Source organism: Symsagittifera roscoffensis, chromosome 1 (assembly GCF_963678635.1).
Source record: "Symsagittifera roscoffensis chromosome 1, txSymRosc1.1, whole genome shotgun sequence".
Lineage (NCBI taxonomy): Eukaryota > Metazoa > Xenacoelomorpha > Acoela > Convolutidae > Symsagittifera > Symsagittifera roscoffensis.
Window position 1 is genome coordinate 74,637,519 of NC_087062.1, and position 25,557 is coordinate 74,663,075.

The 25,557-nt window shown below is 36.4% G+C and overlaps 2 protein-coding genes across 2 annotated transcripts; one reads left to right on the plus strand and one right to left on the minus strand.

Moving 5' to 3' along the window:
* Window positions 1–1,020: 1,020 nt before the first annotated feature.
* Window positions 1,021–25,557, minus strand: LOC134839835 (endoribonuclease LACTB2-like). The gene is made up of 7 exons (XM_063855462.1): window positions 25,373–25,557; window positions 17,106–17,185; window positions 14,329–14,389; window positions 13,821–13,931; window positions 3,288–3,349; window positions 2,598–2,701; window positions 1,021–1,366 (listed from the first exon to the last, which is right to left on the minus strand). Exons 1-7 carry the CDS (start codon window positions 25,555–25,557, stop codon window positions 1,055–1,057), a joined length of 915 nt encoding a protein of 304 aa, XP_063711532.1. The 3' UTR covers window positions 1,021–1,054.
* On the plus strand, window positions 6,915–8,395 carry LOC134848813 (jerky protein homolog). Its single transcript, XM_063866328.1, has one exon. The coding sequence runs from the start codon at window positions 7,250–7,252 to the stop codon at window positions 7,742–7,744; it is 495 nt and encodes a 164-aa protein (XP_063722398.1). The 5' UTR covers window positions 6,915–7,249; the 3' UTR covers window positions 7,745–8,395.

A 25,557-nucleotide genomic window follows, 5' to 3' on the forward strand; every position in this document is an offset into this window, starting at 1 on the left:
CTAAAAATTTTAGGCTATTTTTTTGAACAGAAAGTTTTGGCGTTTATAAAAACCAAAAAACCATGGAATGTATTTAACTTTTTGAAAAAAAAAAAACAAAAAATAAAAATCTACGAAAAAAATAAGAGGAAATACTAGGCCAGTAACCCGATAAAAACTTGTACAATTTCTATTTGAAAATTTTGTGCAATCCAAAGGTGAGTATAAAAATATGATGTAATTTGAAACTACTAAAAATTAAGTCATTAAGTCAATAAAACATACGGCGAATTCATTTGAACAGAAAAAAATTTTTCCAGCGAAAAAAAAAACAGAAAAAATGTTGGTAAAAAAACGAGATTTCCTAATTGTACTTCCGAAGGCTTGATTTTCAAACATTTTCAAAAACAAATAACTTACAGAAAAACTTTGCCGTCCCAGGCGTATTCCTTACCTCCAGACTAAATATAACGGAGACAAAGAAATTAGAATTCATTATGAATTGAGCCTGAACTTACCATTTCTAATTTTGACCAATCTGTGAACTACGTTATTCACGAGTAAAAAATCTCAACGGTAAAGAATCTGTCATAAGGACGAATGCTATAACTGAAAACAAGAAACTGATTAACAGATGCATATTTCACTCTCAGAAACTCGAATATTTTGCGAACAGCTCGGAAACAGCTCAGGTTGAGTGATGATAATAAAAATTACGACATTAACATTTAAAAAGCCATCAAACTACTGAAAAATGCCAATAAAACCGAAGAACTTTCACTTGCAAAAAAATGCAGAAAAAAACGGATTAAACTTAGTTCGAATTTTAAAACCAAATTAGAGCTCGATTTGAAAAGAAAGGATAAAACAAACTGAATTGAAAAAACCAGATGAAATTATTTTGATCCGCTGAAGTATCCAAAAAGTGAATCAAAATTTCTAAAATTCAAAGATGAACAAAAAACCTCTGCTTATCTTCACATTTCTTAAGAAAAAATTTATCAAAAGGACTATTTAAAAAAGAAAAGTAAATTCGTTCATATATGTTTAACAACTGAATACATCATCCGTAAATTTACACAATACGGTACAAATTATTATCTGATTCTGATATGACTACATGTTCATTTACTAATTTTTGAAGATGTACTTCAATGTTTTTTAAAGCTAAAAGTTTGAGCTTTTGATCAAGACCAACATAGACTGTTTCTAAGATCTCTTCTAAAGTTTTTGGTCCAGTTTTTAGACAATCAACTATATGGTGTTCTCTCTTCATTCGGTGGTTGATGTACTCTTTAATCTTGGCGGCTCCGTCTTCCACCACTGGGCCATGGCCCGGAAATATTTTTTTGACCGGTTTGTCCAAATCCAGGTACGACTGCAAAGTCTGTATAACCAGGAATGAATTTAAGTTCGGTTTTCTTTCTTCATATCAATCAATCCTCTCTTTTATTAGTATCCCCTCTCAAAAATTCGACTCCCTGTCGACCCAAAGGGCCCCCTTTTGTACTCTTTTGAGATATCCATTTTTGGCTGACGGACCCTAAAATTTTCCAAAAAGGGCCTAAAAGCGCCTTTTGAGCCTGTTTTTCCCCACAATTTTGCCTGCGGCCAAAATAGGGTCTTGATAGACTGTCAAAACAGGGTGCTTTGCGAGAGCTTGGAAAATCAAATTAGTCAACCTAAAAAAAGATCGACAAAAAAATCTACAAAAGGGGTCGACATTGATTCAGCTTCAGATTATTTTCATTTTCACATACTGCTACTGGATCTACTTAATAAGAACCCTCTTTCAAGAAAGGGGGGCAAGTGTAAAGTAGATTAAACTATTCCAATCAGAAAGCAGCAAAATTTGAACTTTAGACCAATCAGAAAGCAGCAAAATTTGAATTTTAAATATAACGCTCAAGTGCTAATTTACTGCTTTTTATCTATCGGGGTGGAAACTCTTTAGTAGATACCATAGGGTGGGGAGAGGTCGTTAAGTAGATCCCTGTGACTTAAATATCGCACGCCCCAAAAACCTAGACAAGCTAAATTAATTTTTTGAGGTAAGCCAAAAATTAGGTAAATGACAAATATCCAGTTAAAATTGGTTATCAGCATGTTTAAAAATTTTTACCCTTTTTCAGGCTTGGATCTAAAACTTCTTTATGGTCGACCAAATTGATTTCCCAAGCTCTCTTAAAATAGTTCAAAAGCCTTATTTTGAGAAATTTTTTCTAATATCAACAAGCTAAAATGACAATTTTAGGCACTTTTTAGAAAACTTCAACCAAAAATTTGCTTTCTTTGGCGCACGCAGCCCCTCAAATTTTCTATATAATGGCGCCAAAAGCGCTTGTAGAAAAAATATTTTAGTCGGTGAGTCAGTCTTAAAATAGTACCAAAGCGGGGTAATCATTTTGGTGTGCAGGGTCCCCTTAAAATCCGCAATGCCCTTTTTGCCTGATAGGCTTAGCTTAACATAGCATATAAAACAACGTAACGCTTTTATTCGAGAAATTTTCAGTTAGAGGCGGAGTTTGTATAATTTGTGGGCACCAAATGGGGAGGGTATATTTACTAGATACGATTATAATAAAATCAAATGAAAATCGGAGTTAAATCAGGCATTCCTGCATGTAGCTGGCAAGATCTTCTACGATAGCACTCGTTTCTCCAAGAATACAGTCCCCACTGAACAAGACTGACTCTTCCTCTAGCAAGAGGCTGGCATGATCTGTGACCAGGAACAAGTGTGATATGAGGGCGAAGGGGAAAACCTCATGTCAATTAACCATTCAATTATATGATACGCTTGCCCAAATTAGCCTGTTGCCCAAAATGATCCATCTGAAGATCCACAAAACAACTAAAAATTCTACCCGCATCAATTTAATTCGGATTAAGTCTGCAATTGCTCATTTTTTTTTGGTAGACCAAACACACAAACACATTTGCTGGGTGGTTCTTTCCCTCGAAATCAGTATATATTTGCACCAAAACAAGGAGGAATTGAAATTTTTGGCGTTCAATTAATTACTTATGTTTTGTTTTGAGCTTCATTGGTATTGCTAAACTTTTTCGGTCTCTAGGTTTAAAGTTGAAACCGTTTTTTGAGCAAAACCTAAGCTTCTTATCACTCACTATACATAGATTTTATGAAACACGATTAGATGAACTGAATTTCTGGCTTTAAATTAGCCACTTTTCTTTTTTCTGGTACTTTTTAATCAAGTGACATCCAACCCTTTAATTAATTGATTGCCAACTCTTAATAAGCGTCTTCCCTTATATTATGATGGGCCTATATACCACACTTGTACCTGTAGCGTGTCCAGGCGTGTACAGTACTGTTAGAGTGGCTCCTTCTGTCAGCACAGTTTGCCTATTTCGAATAAATACTAGCATCAGTTTATTACAAACTCACACCAAGCTGATACCTTGGAATGAAGAAAAAAACAGATGAGCTTTAGGCTGGCACACTTTCAGTTTTATTGAAAAATCACTCAACAACTTTCCACCTTCCCACTCCAACTTAAATAAACAACATCTTTTGGACCATTTTTCAATTTGGATTAAAACTGCTCTATAGAAAAAGCATGTATAAAAACTTTGAAAACACCAGTTAAGATCAAACTATCATCCTCTCGAACATATCGTTTTTTTTGTAGGACGAAGATGTCCATATGGTTCAATAGTTATGACAAAAAGTAAGTCACTGTGTTTTGAAATCTGATTGTAGAGAACATTGATTACTCAGCAGGGGAATATAGTTTGAGAGTTTTAAGTAAATGGCTGAAACTTTATGTTTAAGATGCAGAAATGCACCTTCGACTGTTTTTAATCATGTTCAGTATTTGGGTTCTCTCTCGTCCCATCTGCGTGCGAATGCAACGAAAATTGGCATGCGGATTAATTAGGTCGTGGCAAAGTTATTTAGTTTTCAAACTTAGCACAGTAAAACCCATCGTTACAAGCGAGGTGCGGATTTTGAAAAATTTTGTCGACCTTTTATTAAGGTTGAGCAAATTGATTTTTCGAGCGCTCAAAGAACACTATGAAAACCTCATTATGAAGACATCAAAAATTTGAAGAAAAAAAAACAGGTCAAAAAGGCCGTTCTCTTAGGTCAAAAATTTTGGCCAAAAAAGCGTCCGCACCTAGTCATTAACATTGATTTCTGCATATCAAACAATAGCAAAACACACTTTCAATGCTATTGACCTATTACAGTCATATTCAAGTTCGATAATCAAGCCGTTTTCGGCGTCTTTACAATTATGTTGAAAGAAAGTCACGCAATCAAAAACTTTGTAGGACAGAAGAGATGCTGCAATAATTTAATTTTCAGCCACTGAAAACTCACATCAAATCAGGAGAGGATCTAGGATTTTCTAGAGGGGAGGGGCGGATTTTCAAAAAATTTAGGAAAATTTTGTCTACTTTTTTTTTGGTTGACTAAATTGATTTTCCGAGCTCTCCCAAAGCACTAAAATGACCCTTGGCGTTCGCGTCCCCCTCACAATTGGTATGATTTGGCGCCAAAGGCACCTTTAGAAAAATTGTAGGGTCCATCAGCCAAAAATGGATATCTGAAACAGCACAAAGGGGGACCCTTTGGGTCGACAGGGGTTCGGAACCGAGGAGGGCGCGTTTTTTAGATCAATATATCACACATCAATACGCCCTGCACGGTCTATTTTCGCCTTCTAATGAGAACAAACTGCAAAGCAGCAGTAAAAGTCACTTCGCCTTCCTCTGTAATTAATTGACCTCATTTAACAACTTTCAGACCATGCATCGCAGATAAGAGATCATTTGTATCAGATATCGTGGAAAACTGAAATCAAATCCCTCCCAGTATAAAATTTCTAATATCAAATCATTGCATAAAACTGCTAACAACAGATCATTTGCAAAAGATATCGTAGAAAAATGAAATAAAACCCCTCCCAGCATAATTAAAGAACGAAAAAACTGTACCAAGTTAGAATAAACTGAACAAAATAACTAATCAAAGAATTCAGCAATAAAAAAAAACAATTTCCAATCAAATGCTAGAATCAATGGTTGAAAAAAAAAGAATCAAATTGTAAAGGTCTTTCTGATATTATGAAGGCAGCGACCAAAATTTGACCCAAGTTTTGATTGAACATTGCTTAAGCTTTCATCTTTGAATAGATATGTAGTCACTTTTCCGCAGTTCATATACAGGAAAAGATTTGCGGGAACATGTTCGAAGGAGATCAAAAAGTGAAGCTTAGCCAACAGACAATTAAGGATTGACACTTTTTTGAAAAAACTAACTCAATTTGGAAAAAAAATTGAATCAATAAGTGAACTTGATCTTGGGAAAAACATCAATGTTGCATAAAACTGCTAAAATAAATAGATGAAACAAGCCACGAAAATGTGGAACAATGTAATCGCAGCTTCAGTGTAAGTTAGTGTGCCTTGTACTCCTCTTTCCTGTAAATCAGAGGCTTCTTCAGCTTGATATGCAAGGCTGTGTCGATAATCTTCACTTCTTATTTCTCAAGAGCAGAACCACATGTCTGTAAAAGCTCCCCAACCGGACTACTGATTCTGGAATGTTCGTTCAGTATTGTGGCAAGGTAGCGGGTAGTTTGCCCGACATAGCTAGATTGGCATCTAGAACATTCAATTTCGTAAACTCTATACTTTGCTGAGAAATCTAAAAATTAGATTTCACTTTCGAAACTAGAAATCGAAATCGATTTGGTCACATACTGCACTTCACAGGCGCAAAAACGACAGCAACTTTTCAATGGACGCCTCCGTGACGCTTGTATAAAAAAGAATAAATAAAGACAAGTATATCTTCTGTTTTTTGATGCGTGTTCGTTCTTGTGCAGGCGATCCTTTTCTGCTTATTTTCAAAGCCAACTGTTTTTAGAGAGTGAATTGAGAATAGTGTCCTACAGCTGAAATGCAATCATTGGTCTATTAAGGTGCATGCAGCTAAAATAATAAATGGTTAGTGTATTTTATGTCGGTCAAAAACACGTGCAGAGAGCGTTTTAGCTGCAAAATAGAATCAGTTGGGTGTTCGTTCCGATTATCAACAAGGAAAGTGTCGTTCTTTACACAGCGGGCTTTTTTCTGAAGAAGCTGCAACGGTAATTTCTGTTTTTAAAATTTTTCCACAATAATTATTTCCCATTCTATCGTTACTTCCAGAGAAAGTTGGTAGAGTAATTGGTGATGGGAATTAGACGATCAGCAGGTTTGAGAAGCGGATTCAAAAGTAAGGAGAAAGCAAAAAGAAGTAATTATTTTTTAAACTTTAGCGCGGGCAGGGAAAACAAAGCACAACCAACCAGCCGATTAAAACAAAATTGACAACAACTTAAGTTATGTTAAGTTGGTCCCATTCACGAATATCGTCGGTTGGGTGAATTTTTCATTCTCAAACCTTCGTGTAGTTAAATGTACTTCAAAACTGCTAGTTGATATTTCGATTCAAAGTTTTCTCATTTCTCTAACTCCGTTTAAGTAAAGCTCTATAACGGCTGATACCTTGGGAGGCAATCTAATTTTTTAATAGGCAGGTTTTTTGAGATGTTCGTTCTGAAGGTCTGCTGACTGTATTAGGGAGATGCTATCCATATTGACAATAGAGGTCACTAAATTTCTAAAACTCTGCGAGAAGCTGAGGTTAAAATCATTCAATTCAACGTTGAATTAAGAACCAGTTGAAACAGCAACAACGTTAGTAACTGGTTTCGAAACGTTCCACAGTCAAATCTCGATTTAGCGGACTCCCGATTTAACGTAAACCTCGGTTTTACGTAATTCCTTTTCCGGTCCCAAACTTTCCCCTTAGTAAAACCTTCATTTTACCTAGTTTTGATTTAACGTATAACCTTGTTATTACGTAACTGCTGCATCGGACCAAAACCAATGTTTGCAATGTAAATAAACCTTTATTTAACGTCACTCTTCAGTTGAGTAATGTGAAGTTTGCATGCAGTGGGCCAAAATGAACACAGCCAAAAGGAAATCTCGTACAGTGGAAGAAAAGCATGCAATTATCGAAGCATACAACGAAATCAAGACGCACCAGGGAGCAAAAGCCAAAATTTGCAAGCGATTTCAACATTAGACGCTATTCTGAAGAAAGAATTTGAAATTACCAGATTTTTCACACGTGCAATAACTGACAAAACACCTAAAGGCAAGCAGTTACCCGGAGCTTGACCAGAAGTTATATGGATGGTTTCTGCGAATACGTTGCAACAAAGTGGAAATCAGTGGTGATGCGATGTTAGCAAAAGTGAAGGAGTATGCAGAAGAATTGAAACTTACCAATTTTTCGGCTAGCAGAGGATATCTAGCAAATTTCAAAAACAGATACGGTATCAAATTCAAGAAACTACACGGGGAAGGAGGCACATTGTCAATGGAGATCGTGGATAGCTGGACTATAGTGTTGAGATCAGTTATCGAGAGTTATCGCCCGGAAGATATCTATAATTGGGACGAAACCGGATTATTCTACACCCAGACGAAAAATGCATCCCACATCACTGCTCAGGAGTCAAATGACAGCAATATGAGAGGTAAAAAAGAATCGAAACAAAGACTTACTATTTTGGTAGGAGCATCTTTGGCTGGCAAAAAACTGCCACTGATAATGATTGACAAGTCTGCAAAACCACGTGCCTTCAGAAACGTCAATCATTTGCCAGTAAAGTATTACAGTCAAGGCAAAGCATGGATGAACTCTGAAATTTTTGTTGACAAAAACGTAAAGTGATGCTTTTCCTCGATAACTGCAGAGCCCATACTGAAATCACGCTTGAGCATGTTGAACTGAAATTTTTCCACCGAATACAATATCGCGCTGTCAACCAATGGATATGGGAATTATTCAAAGTCTCAAAAGCCATTATAAGAACGAAGTTACCAGACGACATGTTACTGCTTTGGACTGTGGAGAACAACGTGCAAACATCTCCGTGCTGGATGCCATGCACATGCTGAAAAAAAGCTGGGATGGTGGTGTATCAGTTGGAACGGTTCAAAACTGCTTCCGAAAAGCGGGTTTCTGTAAAGAAGTTGACACTGATGTGGAAGAAATAGTGAGCGAGGAGACTACTCCTCCAAATGAAAGGTTTGATGATGACACAATTTCAACAAGCGAACCTTTCGCTGAGCCAGAAGCAGATAATGACGATGAAAATGATGTTTTTTTGGTGGAATCTGGAAGTGAAGCATCAACGACTAAGGAATTTACTGTTCCCGGGATCCAAACAGTTCATCATAGCATCGAAGTTTTGCGACAGTATTTCCAAGCAGAAGGTAAACCCGAGGACTTGCAACAAGTTCACCTACTTTACGAAACTATTCAACAGCACTCTATTGCTAAGAAACGGCAATCGTCCCTGCTCGATTATTTTGATACTTATGTATGCATCACCCATGAATGATGAATAAAATTCATTTAAAACGCCTTTTTTTCAAACCTCCATTTAACGTAGACCTCGATTTTACGTATTTTTTTTTGACCGCCCAAACAGGTACGTTAAATCGAGACTTGACTGTATTAGACAAAGAGGCTGCTGTTGTGGGCACACTGTACAAAGCTAACTTTTGACCAAAAGAAACCGAAAAACAATTAGATTTCGTCTGCCAATTGGTTGTGCAGGAGTTAGTCCTGTAAACTTGAGAAAAGCGCATCATTATTTGTGATGGCTCCAATTTGAAGTTGTTAATTTTTTTCTTTGTCGTCAGAAAATTGTAAATGCTTCAATAGCTACAGTATTCATTTATGAATAAACGGATGCCCAATAAATTGCTCTAAATAACAGTTGCCGAATTTTAACAAGTATCCTAGGTTGTTAGTACAATCAGTATGATAGTCATTGCACCCCCAATTTCTTTTGCAGAATCTGTTTGTGCAATGTTTGAAAATTGAGTCGAAGAGTCCAACAAAACATCAAAAACTGAAAAAAAAACAGATGCATTTTGGCAATCTTTGTCTAAATGGACTGTCGGATGATGGGTAAAAAGACACGCAGACTAAATTATTGAAGATACGACAAGACCAAGTAGATCATGCTTTCTTTTTACTTTGGTCGAGGAAGGAGAGATATCCTGGAGTACCTTGTTGAGATGAGTGTCACTGCGGCACAAACTGCAAAGCAACGGACATTTTTGTCCAGCCAGCCCAACTATTTTCACCAGTGACAAGCAGTTCTTTGTCCGAGTAATAATTTCGCTCCTGATAATCAGGTTCGTGATAGTCTTCGCAAAGTTTTGGATAATCATCAATATCAAAGTAGTCTGTCTGGTCATTGGAGCTCGACAATGTTTTCGACTTCTTCATCACTGTAATACTCTTTATTTTCTGCGGCATTGATTACATACTTTGCTTAAAAAAAGTTCAAAATTTCGACTGCTCTCTGCCTAGCCCAAATATGAGGTGTTGAGTTACATTGAACCTCTTAAGTTTTGGCTATATAACAATATCTTGAATTGCTGAGATTCCGCAGATCACGAATCTTAGAAATTCAAGAACTGCTGAGATTCCTCAGTTTTGATTTTGACAGAATTGAAATTCCGCGTGAATTTTGATTGTCATCTTAAAATCTGGGGAAAATAAAGCACAAGTATTCGACCATACAATGTCGTAAGCTCGGAGCAGGACCTTACTGTACTTCTAGGGAATTCCACCAATTAATTGCTTTCTTAGTCGCTTGTTTTGCTTGTCCTCTCGGATTATTGTTGCGTAGGTGTCATCTAAAATAGCCAAGCTAGCTAGACGATTCAAATAGTTAGAAAATCCGATGCATCCTCAGTTTCGAATATGCGACATCTATTTCGTAACTCAAAGTCATATTCTCAGATTCGGTCACGTCCTGTATCAAGATTTCGCAATTGCTCCAAAGGTCCTTGAAATCATTTTGAGCAGCTTCATCAGGATTTGAATAGAAGTTAAAGACTAGATGAAGCTGTAAATATTGATGGCGCTGATTTTGTTTTTCTGGTACGCGGGTAGAGTGATACAGGCCCGCAACAGTCCTTGGAGCTTGAAACAGTCTTTGTCAGTTTCTCCAGTGAACGCTGAGAACGAAAGTGTTGTGACAAAAAAAAATTAAGAGAAAAAAAAATCATTTAAATTGAATTGAATTATATGAAAGTATGGAAAAAATGAAGCAATTTGCGGTAGCAACAAAATGAAACCCAGATAAAAAAGTTGTCAGGTTTCAAAAGCTATTGAAAAAGAACGCTTTCAAAATTGATTGTAACTGAAATTTCAATTTAAATAATGTTACGTAGTTTGAATATTAAAACGATAGAGGGAATGACTTTTTATAATATTCAAGTGTATTTTTTTCAAAATTAAAACAAAAGCTAATTTAGCAAGATAAGGGACAGTAGCAATGCAGCAGACAATTCGATGGCAATATTTTTTGGGTTGAAGGCTGTGCATTAAGTTTAATAATTAATTGAATCTACAAATTTTAGAGTAAGATAGAATATTGCAGAAAAACGCATTCCGTTTGTTGCCATATAACACCTACTGATTTTTGGCGCGTAATTGCTTTTGTGCAAGCGATCCTTTTCTGTTTTTTTTCAAATGATGAATTGGGGAAAAGTTTTCTAAAGCTGAAAAGAAATACTTAGTATATAGTAGTGGTGCAAACATCTAAAAAGATATAAATCGCCCAGAACTAATTTGCTTAAAATATATGAAAGAGCGTTTTGGTTGCAAGATGGAGTTAGTTGGGTCTTCTTTCTGATTGTCAACAAGGAACGTGTCGTTACTTACAACAAGCAAAAAAACAACTTCACGCGTTTTACAAAAAAAATATCTCGAGAGATTCCATAAACAATCAGGGGTAACCAGTTACCGTAAAGGTAGTTACACTACAAAAAGGGCCAATCAAAGTTGCAAAAATATATTTAAATTTCGAAAAAAATCATGTCCCCTGACCCCTGGTTGTAATTTTTTTTCAAAAGGATCCCCTTTCAGAACTATTTTTGAAAGCCATTTTTGAGACAGAAGACAGCGCCGAGAAACACGCCAAAGAAAGAGCTCTAAAAAAATTGCAATGGATGACATGTCCACGCTACAGTTTAAAAATTTCGGACCAAATGCAAGAGACTTCACTGCAAGTCTCAAGTCACTGAATACGGGTTGAATACCAGCAATCTGGAAAACCAGCAAAGTAATACGCCTTTAAAAACTTGGTAAACTAGCCACAGAAACCGGAAGTAAGCGACCTGTTAGCATAATATCACCCATTGCCAGACTGGTGGAGCATAACAGAAAATATCATTCAAGGTTCCAATCCTAAAAAAACAGCAATAGGAACAGTCGCAGTTGCCTTTTAGATCTAAAAAAAGCCTTCGACACCTTGGATATCGCAGAGATTTTAGACATCATAAAGTCATCACTATGCACCAACACGAAAAAATGGTTAAACTGCTACCTACAAGGACGCGAACAGCGAACAGAGTTTGACGTCCTTCTGTAAATCGGCAAAATAAACACTGGATTCCCACAAGGCGACGTCATTTCACCTAAACTTTTCTCATGGTATTTTGCTCTAAAAATACTGTTATCGAATTCAAACATAAACTCACACTTCTGGGAGGAGTAACACTGGACCAATCACTAACAAATGAAAGAAAAAATAAACAACAGATGCAAAAAGTCAACAATGTCATCAAAGCCGTGACCACATCAACTCAAGGCATATTGAAACACAGAGGTGAAGTTGCACTTCGCATACACAAGCAAAAATATGACCGATAAAGCTACAGGGAAAAATTGAATGAGTAAAACTTTGAGTCTATAAAACTTCTTAAGTAACGCACGCCAATTATGTGTCTACATAAATGCTAAGTGACGCAAGCCAATTATGACGCATTAGCAGTACCAGTAAATTTGAAAAAAAACTTACTGAATAATATGCCTCAGTTTATAGATCGGACGCATTTTAACTAATATACGAAAAAATTCATTAAAACAGCCAGGGGCGGATCTAGGATTTTCTCGAGGGGGGGGGGGGCGGATTTTCAAAAAAAAGAGAAAATTTTGACGACCTTTTTTTTAGGTCGACCAAATTGATTTTTCGAGCTCTCCCAAAGCACTGTTTTGCCCCTATTTTGGCTAAATTTTCTGCGCAGCTTTTGGGCACTGCGCCGTTTTTGAGCACTTTTTGAAAAATTTTGACAAAAAAATCGCGAAAAACTTTAGAAAAATTTTAGGGTCGGTCGGCCAAAAATGGATTTCTGAAAAAGTATCAAAGGGAGGACCCTTTGGGTCGGCAGGGGGTCGAATCCCTGAGGGGAGGGGGGCGTCCGCCCCCCCCCCCCCCTAAATCCGCCCCTGAAAACAGTCGACCCTGCCCAGGTTCGAACCCTCTTATTTTCTTGCGGGTCTCCTTCCCTACCTCTACGCTACAGATCCATGATACCATGAAGCTGAAGTGAATATAATAGTCTGTGTTAATATCTTCAGCATTAGCTGTACTTAATAGCTGGTTATTGATCAAAATGCACACGTTCAAAATGAACGCTAATATTTGCGGCTGAAATGGAAAAAAAATAGAGTTCATACTATCACACAAGCTTTGCTTGTGAAAAAACACAGCTCAATACTATACAAAGCGCTCAGTCGATCAAGCATGCATTACGCTGCAGAGGTTTGGGCACCCAAAGTTGTCAAAACACCTAAGAATAATTTGGAAACAGGACAAAATGATGCCCTGCGCATAGCCACCGGATGCTGACGCATATCGGTGGTAGATGATGTAAGGTTGGAAACGCAATGCATTTCATTAAAGGACCGTTGAAAGTTATTGGCACCCCATTACGCACTTCAAATAAAGCGACAAAGTTTTACCCAATCATTCATGCCACCAACGAGTATTTGGACAAAAATCAGACGACAGCAAAATCGAAATATTCCTCAAAGAGTATTTAACAAAACAATGCATCGAACTTAACATCGACGTCTTATGTCAGCAGGGCCATTACAAATCTCACCCCTAATCGTGTGCTGAATGACTCACCACCATTGAAAACAAAATAAGTAGAGCACCTTGAGTGAAACTTGAATAGGGATGAACAAGTGAGACTGGCGCAACGAAAAAGCGGTTTTTGCAGCAAACTAAACTATTACTAGCTTCGCATCCAAGTATCCGACACAGAAAAAAACCACATTTGTAAAAACACAACAGGGAACGTTCATCACACAATTTCTTACCTGGAAAGCTATCCTGAAATCCTTTGGACAGACCCCGAAAAAGTCCAGAAGTTCACAAAAACAACAAGAAAACGCTGTCAATTCTTTCCAAAAATTGCTAAAAACTAACTTTCTATGTAAAACATTTGGCCAAACAATGGCATTCGGAAGTTTTGGCAGAGCTCGAAAATTTGGAAGTTTTCCCGCCAAAAAAAATCCTATGCAAACCACCAAGTTAACAGAAAGATTTTTTTGTTTTCGAAATTTTGTATATTTCTCCCAACCTTTTCGACAATTTTTGTAAGAAAAATTTAAAACATTGGCCTAAAACAATTTAAAAATTAAATAAGTTTTAACTAAAGAAAAACTAGGAATATTTAATCATTTGAATAAGTATATTTAATCATCCATTTCGTGAGCTTTAATTTATTCAGATGAACATTTTCCCTAAAACTTTCCTCGGCATTAAGAGTTTTTTTGAACAACCTTTACGATCTGAATTACAACTGTAGATTACTCAATTACCTGAGCTTGATTTGAAGTACATGAAACGGTGTGAAAAAACCTCACTAGCCACAGTTCCTTCACATTCAAGTTCCTTGACATTGCTTTATAGTGATTAATCGTATCTTACTTGTCTTGAAGTGTTGAAGTGTACTTGTTAGTGAATGGCAGCTGCTCATCCTCCCCCCTCCTGCAATTGAACTTCATTACTTCCACGCCCGCTGAGACAGTGATGAGGTTTTAAAATATTATTCATCATCGCAAACAGAATCCAAAACATCTTGACTTAGCATGGAAACTGATCTCTAAAGTGATTGTTCTAACCATACACCGTATTTATGGGATAATAAAAATTGAAGAAGTTTCAATGAGCTCAAGAAAATCAAAAATGATACTTGTTTTGAACATTTTAAAACTTTCGCAGAAAAAAAAACATTGAAGCTCTTTCAATTTCATGCATATTTTATAATTGATACTTTTTTTATAAAACTAATTTGAGAAAAATTAGTCATAAGTAATTGGTCCATTGGGAAATCTCAAAATTAAAATCCAGTTCTGAAACTTAAGCTATTCATGTTTTTTTTTTCGCGCCATTAGCAGCTTTGTAACTGAATCGACTAACTCAAACCCCTCATCACCGCCCTGGACAGACTAGATCATGTTTGCTCTGCAGAATGGCCTCTACTCCCCCAGTATGATCTAAAAATCAATTAAAACACTAACAAAAAAACAGAAACTATTTGACGGAGCCAATTCAGAAGGAAATTGCAAAAAAATTCACGAAAAATTACAGTGCTAAATTTATTAGGCACGCGCCGTGTCATTATTATTTCACTAGTTTGGAAATATGATTCAAACGCCAAAGGCTACGGAACCCTCGTAAAACTTTGCGAATGGCTCGGACAAAGACCAGGCAGAAAGCAAAAGTAAAATCTGGTTGACAGCTAAGGTAAAAAAAAATTTAAGATCTATGAACCGTCAAGTTAACTCATAAGCTGATATAAGCTTTGCATACAGCTAATAAGCAGAAACAAAAAAAAACGTTCAAAAACAGACTTTTTAGCATTAGAAATACTTATTATCGAAAAAATTTCACATTTTTAGTCGTGACATATTTGCCTCAATGACAAATAGGTAAAAAATTTACCAAAAAATACAGTGCTGATAAAAACGAAACCATTTTAAGAGTCAGAAGATTCGTCTATTTTAAGGTTATCATTTGATAGTTTGTCGCCACCAAAGACGACCAATTTATACATGATACCAAAAACAGGCGACAAGACAAAATATCCCAAAGCCAAAATTCAAGCATACCAGTAAATCCACATGAACAAAATAGCCCATACCATTGTAGCCAACAACAACCATAACAAGTTTTATTTGGTTTTCAAAAAATTAAAAGCTATGTGGTGATATAAATTAGAGTAACCTTCATCATTTCTATAAGTAATTGAAATGAGCCTCAATTCAGTTAACTTAATTTAAATGAGAGGCTATTAGGACAGTATAACTGGCAAAATACAATTCTTTAGGATTAAAATTATTCATTTAACCTATTGTTTAGTAACAACTTAGTAAATTTTACATAGAGGCGAAGTTGCATTTCGCATACACAAGCAAAAAAATGACCGATAACGCTACTGGGAAAAACTGAATGAGTAAAACTTTGAGTCTATAAAACTTCTTAAGAAACGCACGCCAATTACGAGTCTACATAATTGTTAAATGACTCAATCCAATTATGACGCATTAGCAGTTCCAGTCAATTTGAAAAAAGATCCGACACTGCCCAGATTCGAACCCTCTTATTTTGTTGCGGCTCTCCTTCCCTACCTCTACTCTACAGATCCATGATACCTTGAAGCTAAAGTGCTATGTGTAATATAATGGTTTGTGTTAATATCCTTAGCACTGGCTGTACTTAATAGCTGGTTATTGATCAAAATGAACACTTTCATAAAGAACACATTTTGTCGCAACAATATTTGCGACTTGGGTCGGAAAAAAAAGAGTTTATACCATAATACAAACTTAAATAAATCCACGTTCAAACAAAAAATCCACTATAAAAAAATCCACCATGACTCCAAAGAAAAATTCAGCAAAAAACATTCAACCGAACAAAATTATTTCGAGTCAAAAAAATTTTTAAGACAGAAAATCACTCGCACGTGTCTTGTTCTTAAATAAACTTAATTATCCACTTAGTGAGCCTCAAATTACTCAGATAAAAAAAACTTTCCATAAATTGTTCTCGCCTCAAATTACTCAGATAAAAAAAACTTTCCATAAATTGTTCTCAGCACACAAAGTTTCCTGAACAACATTCTACTATCTAATTTACCACTGTAGAGGTGTTGAATGCGGAGCAGATGCGGAGCAAAGTTTCGCATAACTTCCGATACAATGCAAGCAGAGCATTGGATGCTAGCGAATAAAAATTGAGACGGAAATAACAAAATCGAAAAAAAAATCAGAAAAACAGCCGAAAAACTCAACCAACACTATTAAATAAGCTTTAAGTATTTACCGAGCGGCTACACAGTCGACAAGCCACACAGCTGACAACAATTTGTTAGACGCCCAATGAGCCGGAAAAAAATTCACGAAAAATTGTTGTCATAAAACAATTTTGAGCAATTAGTTTCTAAGACTTAGAAATCTTGCAACTCAAACTACCTGATGTATTGTTTTGAAAATCAATCGTTTTTTGTCTTTGAAGCAATACAAAATAAGGCTAGCTAAGCCGATAAAACAAACAGAAACCATCTAGGCTGAATGAAGCTTTTAAGTAAAAAGGAAAACCAAGGAAATTATACGCCAGGGCTGTTGATTTTACAAATTACATCAGTAAATCAAAAACACTTTCATTTAGAATGAAAAATGTTTTCATTAAAAAAATTCCCCGATGTGACAACTAAGCCAAAAAAAACATAAACAGAAAAACAAGAGCCCGACAATTCAATTTTCAATTTTATACATACTAAAAAACAAGGCCCGTCCGTGACTCGATCCCCAGACCTTAGGATCGGAGGCAACGGGGTTGTCAATGGGGGAAAGTCTAGTTCCCTATTGCAAAACATTTGCTCTCGCAAGTTTAATAATGTAATTAGGTTCAAATCAACACAGCAAAAGAATGCCATCAAAACAAAGCAAAAAATCCAAACAGATGCTTTTGCCAGAGGAGCTGAGCGCAAGTTGTCAACAGTTTGCTAACACCCGGAAAAAAAGTCGCCGGACACAATTTGTCGCCGGACTGACAAATTTACTACTAAGCTCGAACCTAATTGTTTTTTAAATTATTATGGTGAATATTTGTATGGTTAAACATTCACTAGGATAAAGCATTCTACTTCCATGGTTGGTTCTGCACTGAGCAGGACCGGGGGCTAATAAAAAAAAGCAATTTACTGACCTGGGTGCCAATGAGTCAGCAGGATCTTGTCTATCTTAGCATTGCATGCCCCCAGCTCCTTCTGGAGCAGTTCATGGTACCTTAAAAATTATGGCGCACTAGAATAAACATCAAATAGAAAAATGGAAAAATATTACCGACTGCGGGTTGAAAAAGGAACTGATTTCTTCAAGCTATTTTTTCTACGCAAAATTGAGTACCACAGCTTAAAACCTTTGCTTTTAGGACACATAACTGACTATTTAACATCGGTTGGCAATATTGTTATATAATTCCAGTAATTAAAAAATGAACGTTTCAAACTTTAATGCGACTATAATAATAATATACTAGCGTTTAACGCACCTTCGGTGCTTCGAAATTTTTCGACAACTCAGTAAAAACCGCATATATTGGAAACAACATCGGCAAACTTTTAGTGTACTCTGACTGCACCCAATTAAAAACTTTAAATTTTTTTTAATTCTCATTTTAAAAGCGTCATCTCAAAAACTTAAAGGGCCTCTGGAGAAATTTGGAGGCCAGATTTGCAACCACTGAGAGTCCCTGAGAGCACCCTACTATAGGGTAAGGAATCCAAAATTTTGTGAACTTTTTTAAACCTAAGTTTCCCGAAAAAAAAATTGAAAAAAAAACGTCTTATCTAGGAAACTAAAAGGATTTGAGCATTCATATTAAGAGGCAAGATTTGAGACGCCTGGGTGTACGCTGACAATAAGGTTGTATCTTCATCAAGCTGGTAGTTTCAAACTTTTTGAATTTCTTTGTAGATAAGTTCTTTGAAAAATTTTGAAAAAATCAAAAAACGTCACATCTCGGAAACTAAAAGCATTTGAGCAGTCGCGTTTATCATTCGCATGTGGCAAGATTTGCAACTCTTTAGAGTACCCTGACAACACCGAACTATAGCGTTGGGAATTTCAAATTTCGAAAAAAAACTAATTTTAACTTTCTGAAAATTTTGAAAAAATCACAAAAAACCTCACATCTCGAAAACTACAAAGAATTGGGCAGTCATATTTGGAGGCAAGATTTGCAATCCTTGAGAGTACTCTGACAGGACCTAACTACAGGGTTGGGAATTTCAGATGTTTAAAGAATAATAGTAATTTAAGTTTTCTGAAAATTTTTGAAAAAATCACAAAAAACGTCATATCTCGAAAACTACAAAAAGAAAATTAAGCAATCATGTTTGGAGGCAAGAGTAGCAATCTTTGAGATTACTCTGACAGGACCCAACTACAGGGTTGGGAATTTCAAATTTTGAGAAAATTAATTAAAATTTTCTGAAAATTTTTGAAAAAATCACAAAAAACATCATATCTCGAAACCTACAAGAATTTGAGCAATCATATTTGGAGGCAAGATCCGCGATCCTTTATAGTACTCTGACAGTACCCAAGTTCAGGGTTGGGAATTTCAGATTAAAAAAAATCATAATAATTAAAGTAACTTGTATATGTTAAAGTAACTTGTATAAGAAATAATGTATTGTGTAAATCCAATATAAAGGCACAACGTCAATATCTGAATCTGAAAAGTGTTTATGCGTTAATATAATGATACTATCTAGCGAGTGAGTTGGCAGGTTGATTACAAGTATAATTATGCGTGCACAAAATATTAAACGCAGTGAAATACAGTCTCACACACTGCACTCTTTCTGTTAAAGGAATGAATAACAGCGGAGTAGAAGCATGATTTGAATGAATACATTATAATCACACATCAGCTCAGATACAGATTGCATGCATGCTCATTGAGTTTTAGCACGTTGGGATAATCAATGAGAAGTTGAATACTGCTTAAACTGAATCGGATAAAATGCACAAATTATACAAGCTTAAGTGAATAGACACAAGTTGGTATCAGTCAATATTGAAAGTTTTACACGAACATCGCTAATTAAGGAACTGATTTAGCTGAACAGCATGAAATGCATAAATTATAACTACACAAATACATGCACGAATCACAAAATGGAAGGAAAATAGTAAATTGTTGCTAAATATCACCATATTTTCTGTTCTTTTCTCTCTTTCTCGGAATTACCAGACAATGACACACCGTCAGGTAGCTTGGAACTAGCCATAACGTCCAAAAGGAGCTCGGGAATAGCGGTTTTCTTGGTTAGGCAGTCCGCTAATTGCAATTTACCCTCCAACCAATACACAGCAGAAACATTTCCCTGCTCCAACAGCTCTTTTATCGAACTGATATCTACTCTGAGTCTTTTTTCATCCACCGTCTTATTAGAATACAATGCGTGGAACAAGGAAAGGCTATCAGTGAAAGCTAATATCGGAATTCTAACGTTCAGTATATGAAAAATAAGTTCCTGAACATATACTGCAGAGTCCAAAGCATCCTGTAGCGACAATGTTTCGGCAGTAAGTGTGCTTTTTGCAACTCTTTTGATCCTCTTTGAGCTCCAGCAAAGAAAGTGACAATCTTTTGTATCTGAGTCGACCATAAAAACAATGTGACCTCCTTGAGACCCTCCGTCTTCCAGGTTCTGGAAACTTGCGTCAGCAAAAACTACCAGGAACCCAATCTTTAGAGCATTAGGAAACACCATTTTAATTTCACTGTTGAACTTGAGTCTTCTCAGGAGCTTGTTGGCTTCATGTACATGCGACAATGCAGTCTTTTTACCTGCGCCTGATAAAGAATTTGCTCCGAAACACACATCAGGCCTAGTTTGACCGCCAAGCCATTGTAACTTGCCTAGGAGACCTCTGAGGTTTGCGACTTCTTCATCCAATAAAACCCGCGTTTTGTCACCAGTTACACTCATTTCATGCATGTTGTGAATAAAGTGTTCTTGAGACACATTTATAGCATTTTCGCTACAAGTGATTTTCAACCCAGTGAAAGTAAAATCTCTACAGTGCTTCCGTCCGATCTTGAATGTATTCTCAAGCGTCTTGATAATGGTATCATGGAACTCCTGGTCACCGGCATATATAAAATCGTCAACATGTATACCTCTTATACCTCTGCAAGTAGAATTCTTTTTCCAGAGAAACAATGAAGGCTCAAATGGACAAGGTAAAACATGGACTTTCAAAAGCTCTTCTTTAACGCGTAGATACCATTGCATGGATGCATCCTGCAAACCGTATACTGGTTTCTTGAGCTTCCATATTTCTTTCTCGGAGCAATACTCTCTAGGGGGTAAAACATAGATTTCTCTGTCAAGAGATTTACCTTGTAAAAAAGCAGTTTTAACATCAATCGTCGAGGGTGTCCACTTTTTCACCGAACAAATCGATAGAAAAACTTTAACTGATTCCCTAGCAATCACGGGTGACTCTCTTTCCGGCTTTTCAAGGTCTTCATTGTACCCTTTAACAACTAAACGGGCTTTGGGTATAAGTTCTGATCGACCATGTGTTTTTTTCATTGTCAATATCCAACGAGTGCGCATTTTTTTCTGACCAGTGTCTGGTACAACACTATAGACATCGTTAGTTTTCCAGCTCATAACTTCATTGTCTTTTGCATTCTGGAAAACTGTGCTCTGCAAATCAGTTAGAAAAATTTCACTGTCCTCGATAGGTTCCTATGATTCAACGTCTTTTTCTAGGTCCAGACAAGCTTGCTGGCCCTGAGCCCATTCAGGTGACTCATATTCGATGTTATATGAGTTTTTATACTTTCCCGTCGCCTTACCAGCTCGAGAAAGAATTTTTGCCACAAAATCCTGCTCTTCAAAGCCATTTTTATTGCTCCTACAGCATATTCTTGAGTTGATTTTCGGTGGTTTTCCCAAATTCTGATGCGATATCACTTCTGAGCTCTGGTTCTCGTCGTCATGACTTTCAGGTTTGATCAACGGTGCATATCCAATATTGTCGCTACTTTCTTCCTCACCCATTGAATTCTTTTCAGCGGAGAGTGTTTCGGCATCGTTTGACTCTCTAATATTCAGCTTTTCAACATCTGGCGTTTCAATTCTATCGCAGGTTGACTCTGTAGTTTTCGGAACTTTATCACCACTGTACTCCTCTTCTGAATGACCAACTTGAACTTGATTCTGAGAAGAAGTTACGCTGTCAGGTGGAGGACAATGGGCGTTGTGTGGAGAAACGTCAACTGAATTTTCTAGTAGAACATCGGTTTCATGAGCTCTGACTACAGCTGACCCATGACGAAGGAAAATTACTTTACCATCTTTTCCAATTACACGAGCGGGCCCTTTCCAATTACGGCTCTGTTGACGCCTGTAGTACACAATATCGCCACATTCACAGCTAGTACTACCTCGTACGTTATGCCTTAAAGCTCTACGGATTCTTTCGGATGCTTCTGCTTCTGCGAAGCATGATTTGGTCCTGTTGAATAAAGCGAGCAGGTTCTCAACATAATTATGAACACCTTCTCTCTCATTCAAAGCCGGCAGCTTGCAACTGATGACAGAAGGGCCTATTGGGTTTCGTCCGAGCATGATCTGGGAAGGAGTAAAACCATGATTATTGAACTGATTGTTTTTTGCACAGCAAGCCAAGGATAACTTTGTGTTAACGTCGAACGAAGGATACTCCTTAGAAACCTTATTGAAAACTTCTGTCAAAGTTCTATTGTGACGTTCGCACAAGCCGTTGCTGAACGGTGAGTAAGCTGCTGTTGTCATGAGTGAGAAACTGAATGCTTCTGCAAATGTTGCCAACTGCTCATTAGCAAATTCCCCGCCATTGTCAGTGAGGATACTTTTCGAAGGTGGTCCAAATATTGAAATCCAAGAATTTACTAGACCACCGATTATAACTTCAGCCTTTTTTGATCTGATAGCAACCGCCACACTGAATCTGCTGAACAGACAAATAAAATGAAGATACCACAAATTTGTATCAAGTTGATGAAGATCCATGGCAATGACTTCATTCGGTTCACTTGCCAAAGGCAGTGATACAATCGGTTTTCTGCTCGGCAGAGCCTTCTTCTTGCACACTTCGCATTCCCCAATGACTCGCTGAACATCTTCTATGACAAATTTGGCATTTGCACACTTCAATAACTTACTCAAAGAGTTGAGACTACAGTGCCCAAACTGTATGTGAAGTTTTCTCAGTTCCTTCGAAGTCAAGATGTCGTTTTCATGCTCTGATATGAACGCAGTACTCACCAAATCACCAGGTGGTAATAGGGGCAAAATGTAATGTCCTGAAGACGTTGTTTTCAGCTTCACCTTTTTACCAAATATCAGTAAGGAGTCGTTATTCGTGTCAATTACTGCACCAGCCTTTTTCAATGCTGCCTTGCTCATTAAAAGTGGTAAATCACTGGATACCACATCGGCTGCCAGAGTACATAAGCGACCAGCAATTTCAATAGGTAAAACTACTTTAAAATCTGCAGATTGTTTCTTCATGTCTCCGAACATAATGCTTGTGTTTGAATCTTGCAAAACTACTAATTTCCGCTTTTTTTCGGGCAGGCAGTGAAGATAACGATCAAGCCATGTTTGTCCACAAATACTTCCGGTACAAGCAGTATCCAAAATGGCAAAATTAAACGCTTCTTTCAATAGACGAGAGCCTGCAATCAAAGCGATAGTTATAAGCGATTCCTCGGGGCTGGGCTCATCTGCTATATCAGTAGCTTCTGACAAATTAACTTCGCTGTTCTTTTTTCTTGTGGAGTCAGGACAGGAACCAGCATAATGGAAAATGTAACCGCATACTATACATCTCGTCACTTTGCCATCTTTTCCAATGGGATTTTTCTTTTTCGAGACACTGCTTTTACTGAACTTACTTTTGCCCCAGTTTTTTCCGGGGCCCTTAGTAGCAACAAATACTTCAGTTTTCACAGTTGTACTACTCGCACTTTCTCCATCGTTAACAAAACTAAGGGAACCAAATATTCGCTTGAGAGAAGATTGAATTTTCGGATACTCAAGTGCACAAGCAGAGCTTAGAGCCATTTGTTTCTCTCGTTGATCAAGACCAGCGCTCTCAAGGAGTTTGCATCCTCTCACGTTCACAGGAAGTTCCATGTCGTACGTTTTCATTTCATTGTATCGCTTTTCAAACTCTATGATATAATCCAACATGGATTGATCTGGCATCCTCTGGAAACCCTCGAACTTCTTGTACGCGTCAAAAGCAAGATCGCATGCTTCTTTCTTGAAATGTTTGTCCAGTTCTGCCAGGAGTATGGACATTCCATCGTCAGTATTCAACTCATTCAAATTCATGGATATTGCAATATCTCTGAGCGCACCTTTTAGTGACAAGGCTACTGCTGCAGCTTGTTTGTCTTTTTTTAAATCTGTGACATGCTGCCAAAGGGTGACTTCTCGTCGCCATACTTCGTACGTCTTCCCGACGAACTCTGGAGGTGTCTTGTAGCTCGTCATTGCACTCCTGCTACCATTGTTAAAGTAACTTGTATAAGAAATAATGTATTGTGTAAATCCAATATAAAGGCACAACGTCAATATCTGAATCTGAAAAGTGTTTATGCGTTAATATAATGATACTATCTAGCGAGTGAGTTGGCAGGTTGATTACATGTATAATTATGCGTGCACAAAATATTAAACGCAGTGAAATACAGTCTCACAATCATGTTTGGAGGCATGAGTAGCAATCTTTGAGATTACTCTGACAGGACCCAACTACAGGGTTGGGAATTTCAAATTTTGAGAAAATTAATTAAAATTTTCTGAAAATTTTTGAAAAAATCACAAAAAACATCATACCTCGAAACCTACAAGAATTTGAGCAATCATATTTGGAGGCAAGATCCGCGATCCTTTATAGTACTCTGACAGTACCCAAGTTCAGGGTTGGGAATTTCAGATTAAAAAAAAATCATAATAATTTAAGTTTTCTGAAAATTTTTGAAAAAATCACAAAAAACGTCATATCTCGAAAACTACAAAAAATTGAGCAGTCATACTTGGAGGCAAGAGTAGCAATCTTTGAGATTACTCTGACGGGACCCAACTACAGGGTTGGGAATTTCAAATTTTTAGAAAATTAATTAAAATTTTCTGAAAATTTTTGAAAAAATCACAAAAAAACATCATATCTCGAAAACTACAAAGATTTGAGCAATCATATTTGGAGGCAAGATCCGCGATCCTTTATAGTACTCTGACAGTACCCAAATTCAGGGTTGGGAATTTCAGATTAAAAAAAATCATAATAATTTAAATTTTCTGAAAATTTTTGAAAAAATCACAAAAAACGTCATATCTCGAAAACTACAAAAAATTGAGCAGTCATACTTGGAGGCAAGAGTAGCAATCTTTGAGATTACTCTGACGGGACCCAACTACAGGGCTGGGAATTTCAAATTTTTAGAAAATTAATTAAAATTTTCTGAAAATTTTTGAAAAAATCACAAAAAACGTCATATCTCGAAAACTACAAAGAATTGAGCAGTCATACTTGGAGGCAAGATTCGCAATCTTTGAGATTACTCTGACAGGACCCAACAACAGGGTTAAGAATTTCAGATTATGCGAAAAAAAATTTGGTTTTCTAAAAAAATCACAAAAAACGTGCGAAAAAAATTTGGTTTTCTAAAAAAATCACAAAAAACGTCATATCTCGAAAACTACAAGGATTTGAACAGTCATATTTGGAGGCAATATTAGTAACTCCTTAGTAGTAGAGGCAATATTAGTAACTCCTTAGAGTACTCTGACAGCGCCCAACTACAGGATTGGGAACTTCAAGTTTTTAAAATTATTTTGTTATTTGAAATTTCAGATAATTTTTGAAAAAATCTCAAAAATCGTCTTATCTCGTTAGCTAAAATGAAAATGATTCGGGCATTCAAAATTGGAGGCCAAATTGGCAACCCCTAATTCGATGTTGGGCTGCTTAATTTAAACCCGGTAAAATAACCACTAAAATCAAATTGGAAAATAGAAAAAAAATTCTTAACCATTGCAATATACGATATAGCTTAAACATGCAAAAATAATACGTTGAAAAAGCTTAAACATGGCGAGATAGTGAAGCCCGCATTTAAATATATAATATAATAGATTATAATAATAATAATAATAATAACAATAATAATCATAATAATAATAATAATAATAATAATAATAATAATAATAATAATAATAATAATAATAATAATAATAATAATAATAATAATAATAGTAATAATCATAATAATAATAAAAATAATAATAAGAATCATAATATTAATAGTAATAATAATAATCATAATCATAACAATATTTAATATAATAACAATACTAATAATATATAATTATATTAAATTTTAAAGCGACTAACTTTTTCACATTAGCAGACGTATTCTGGTCTGGATTGTCACCTGTGTCCACCAGAAGTCTTCTGGATCCAGTTCCAATGACGTAAGTGTTTGTTCCTTGTAGAGGACCTACTCCTGGATTTTGAGCCAGAACACGGATCACTCTGCTACTTAGTCTGGTGACATCTTCCAATGCCGTCAAAGTCAT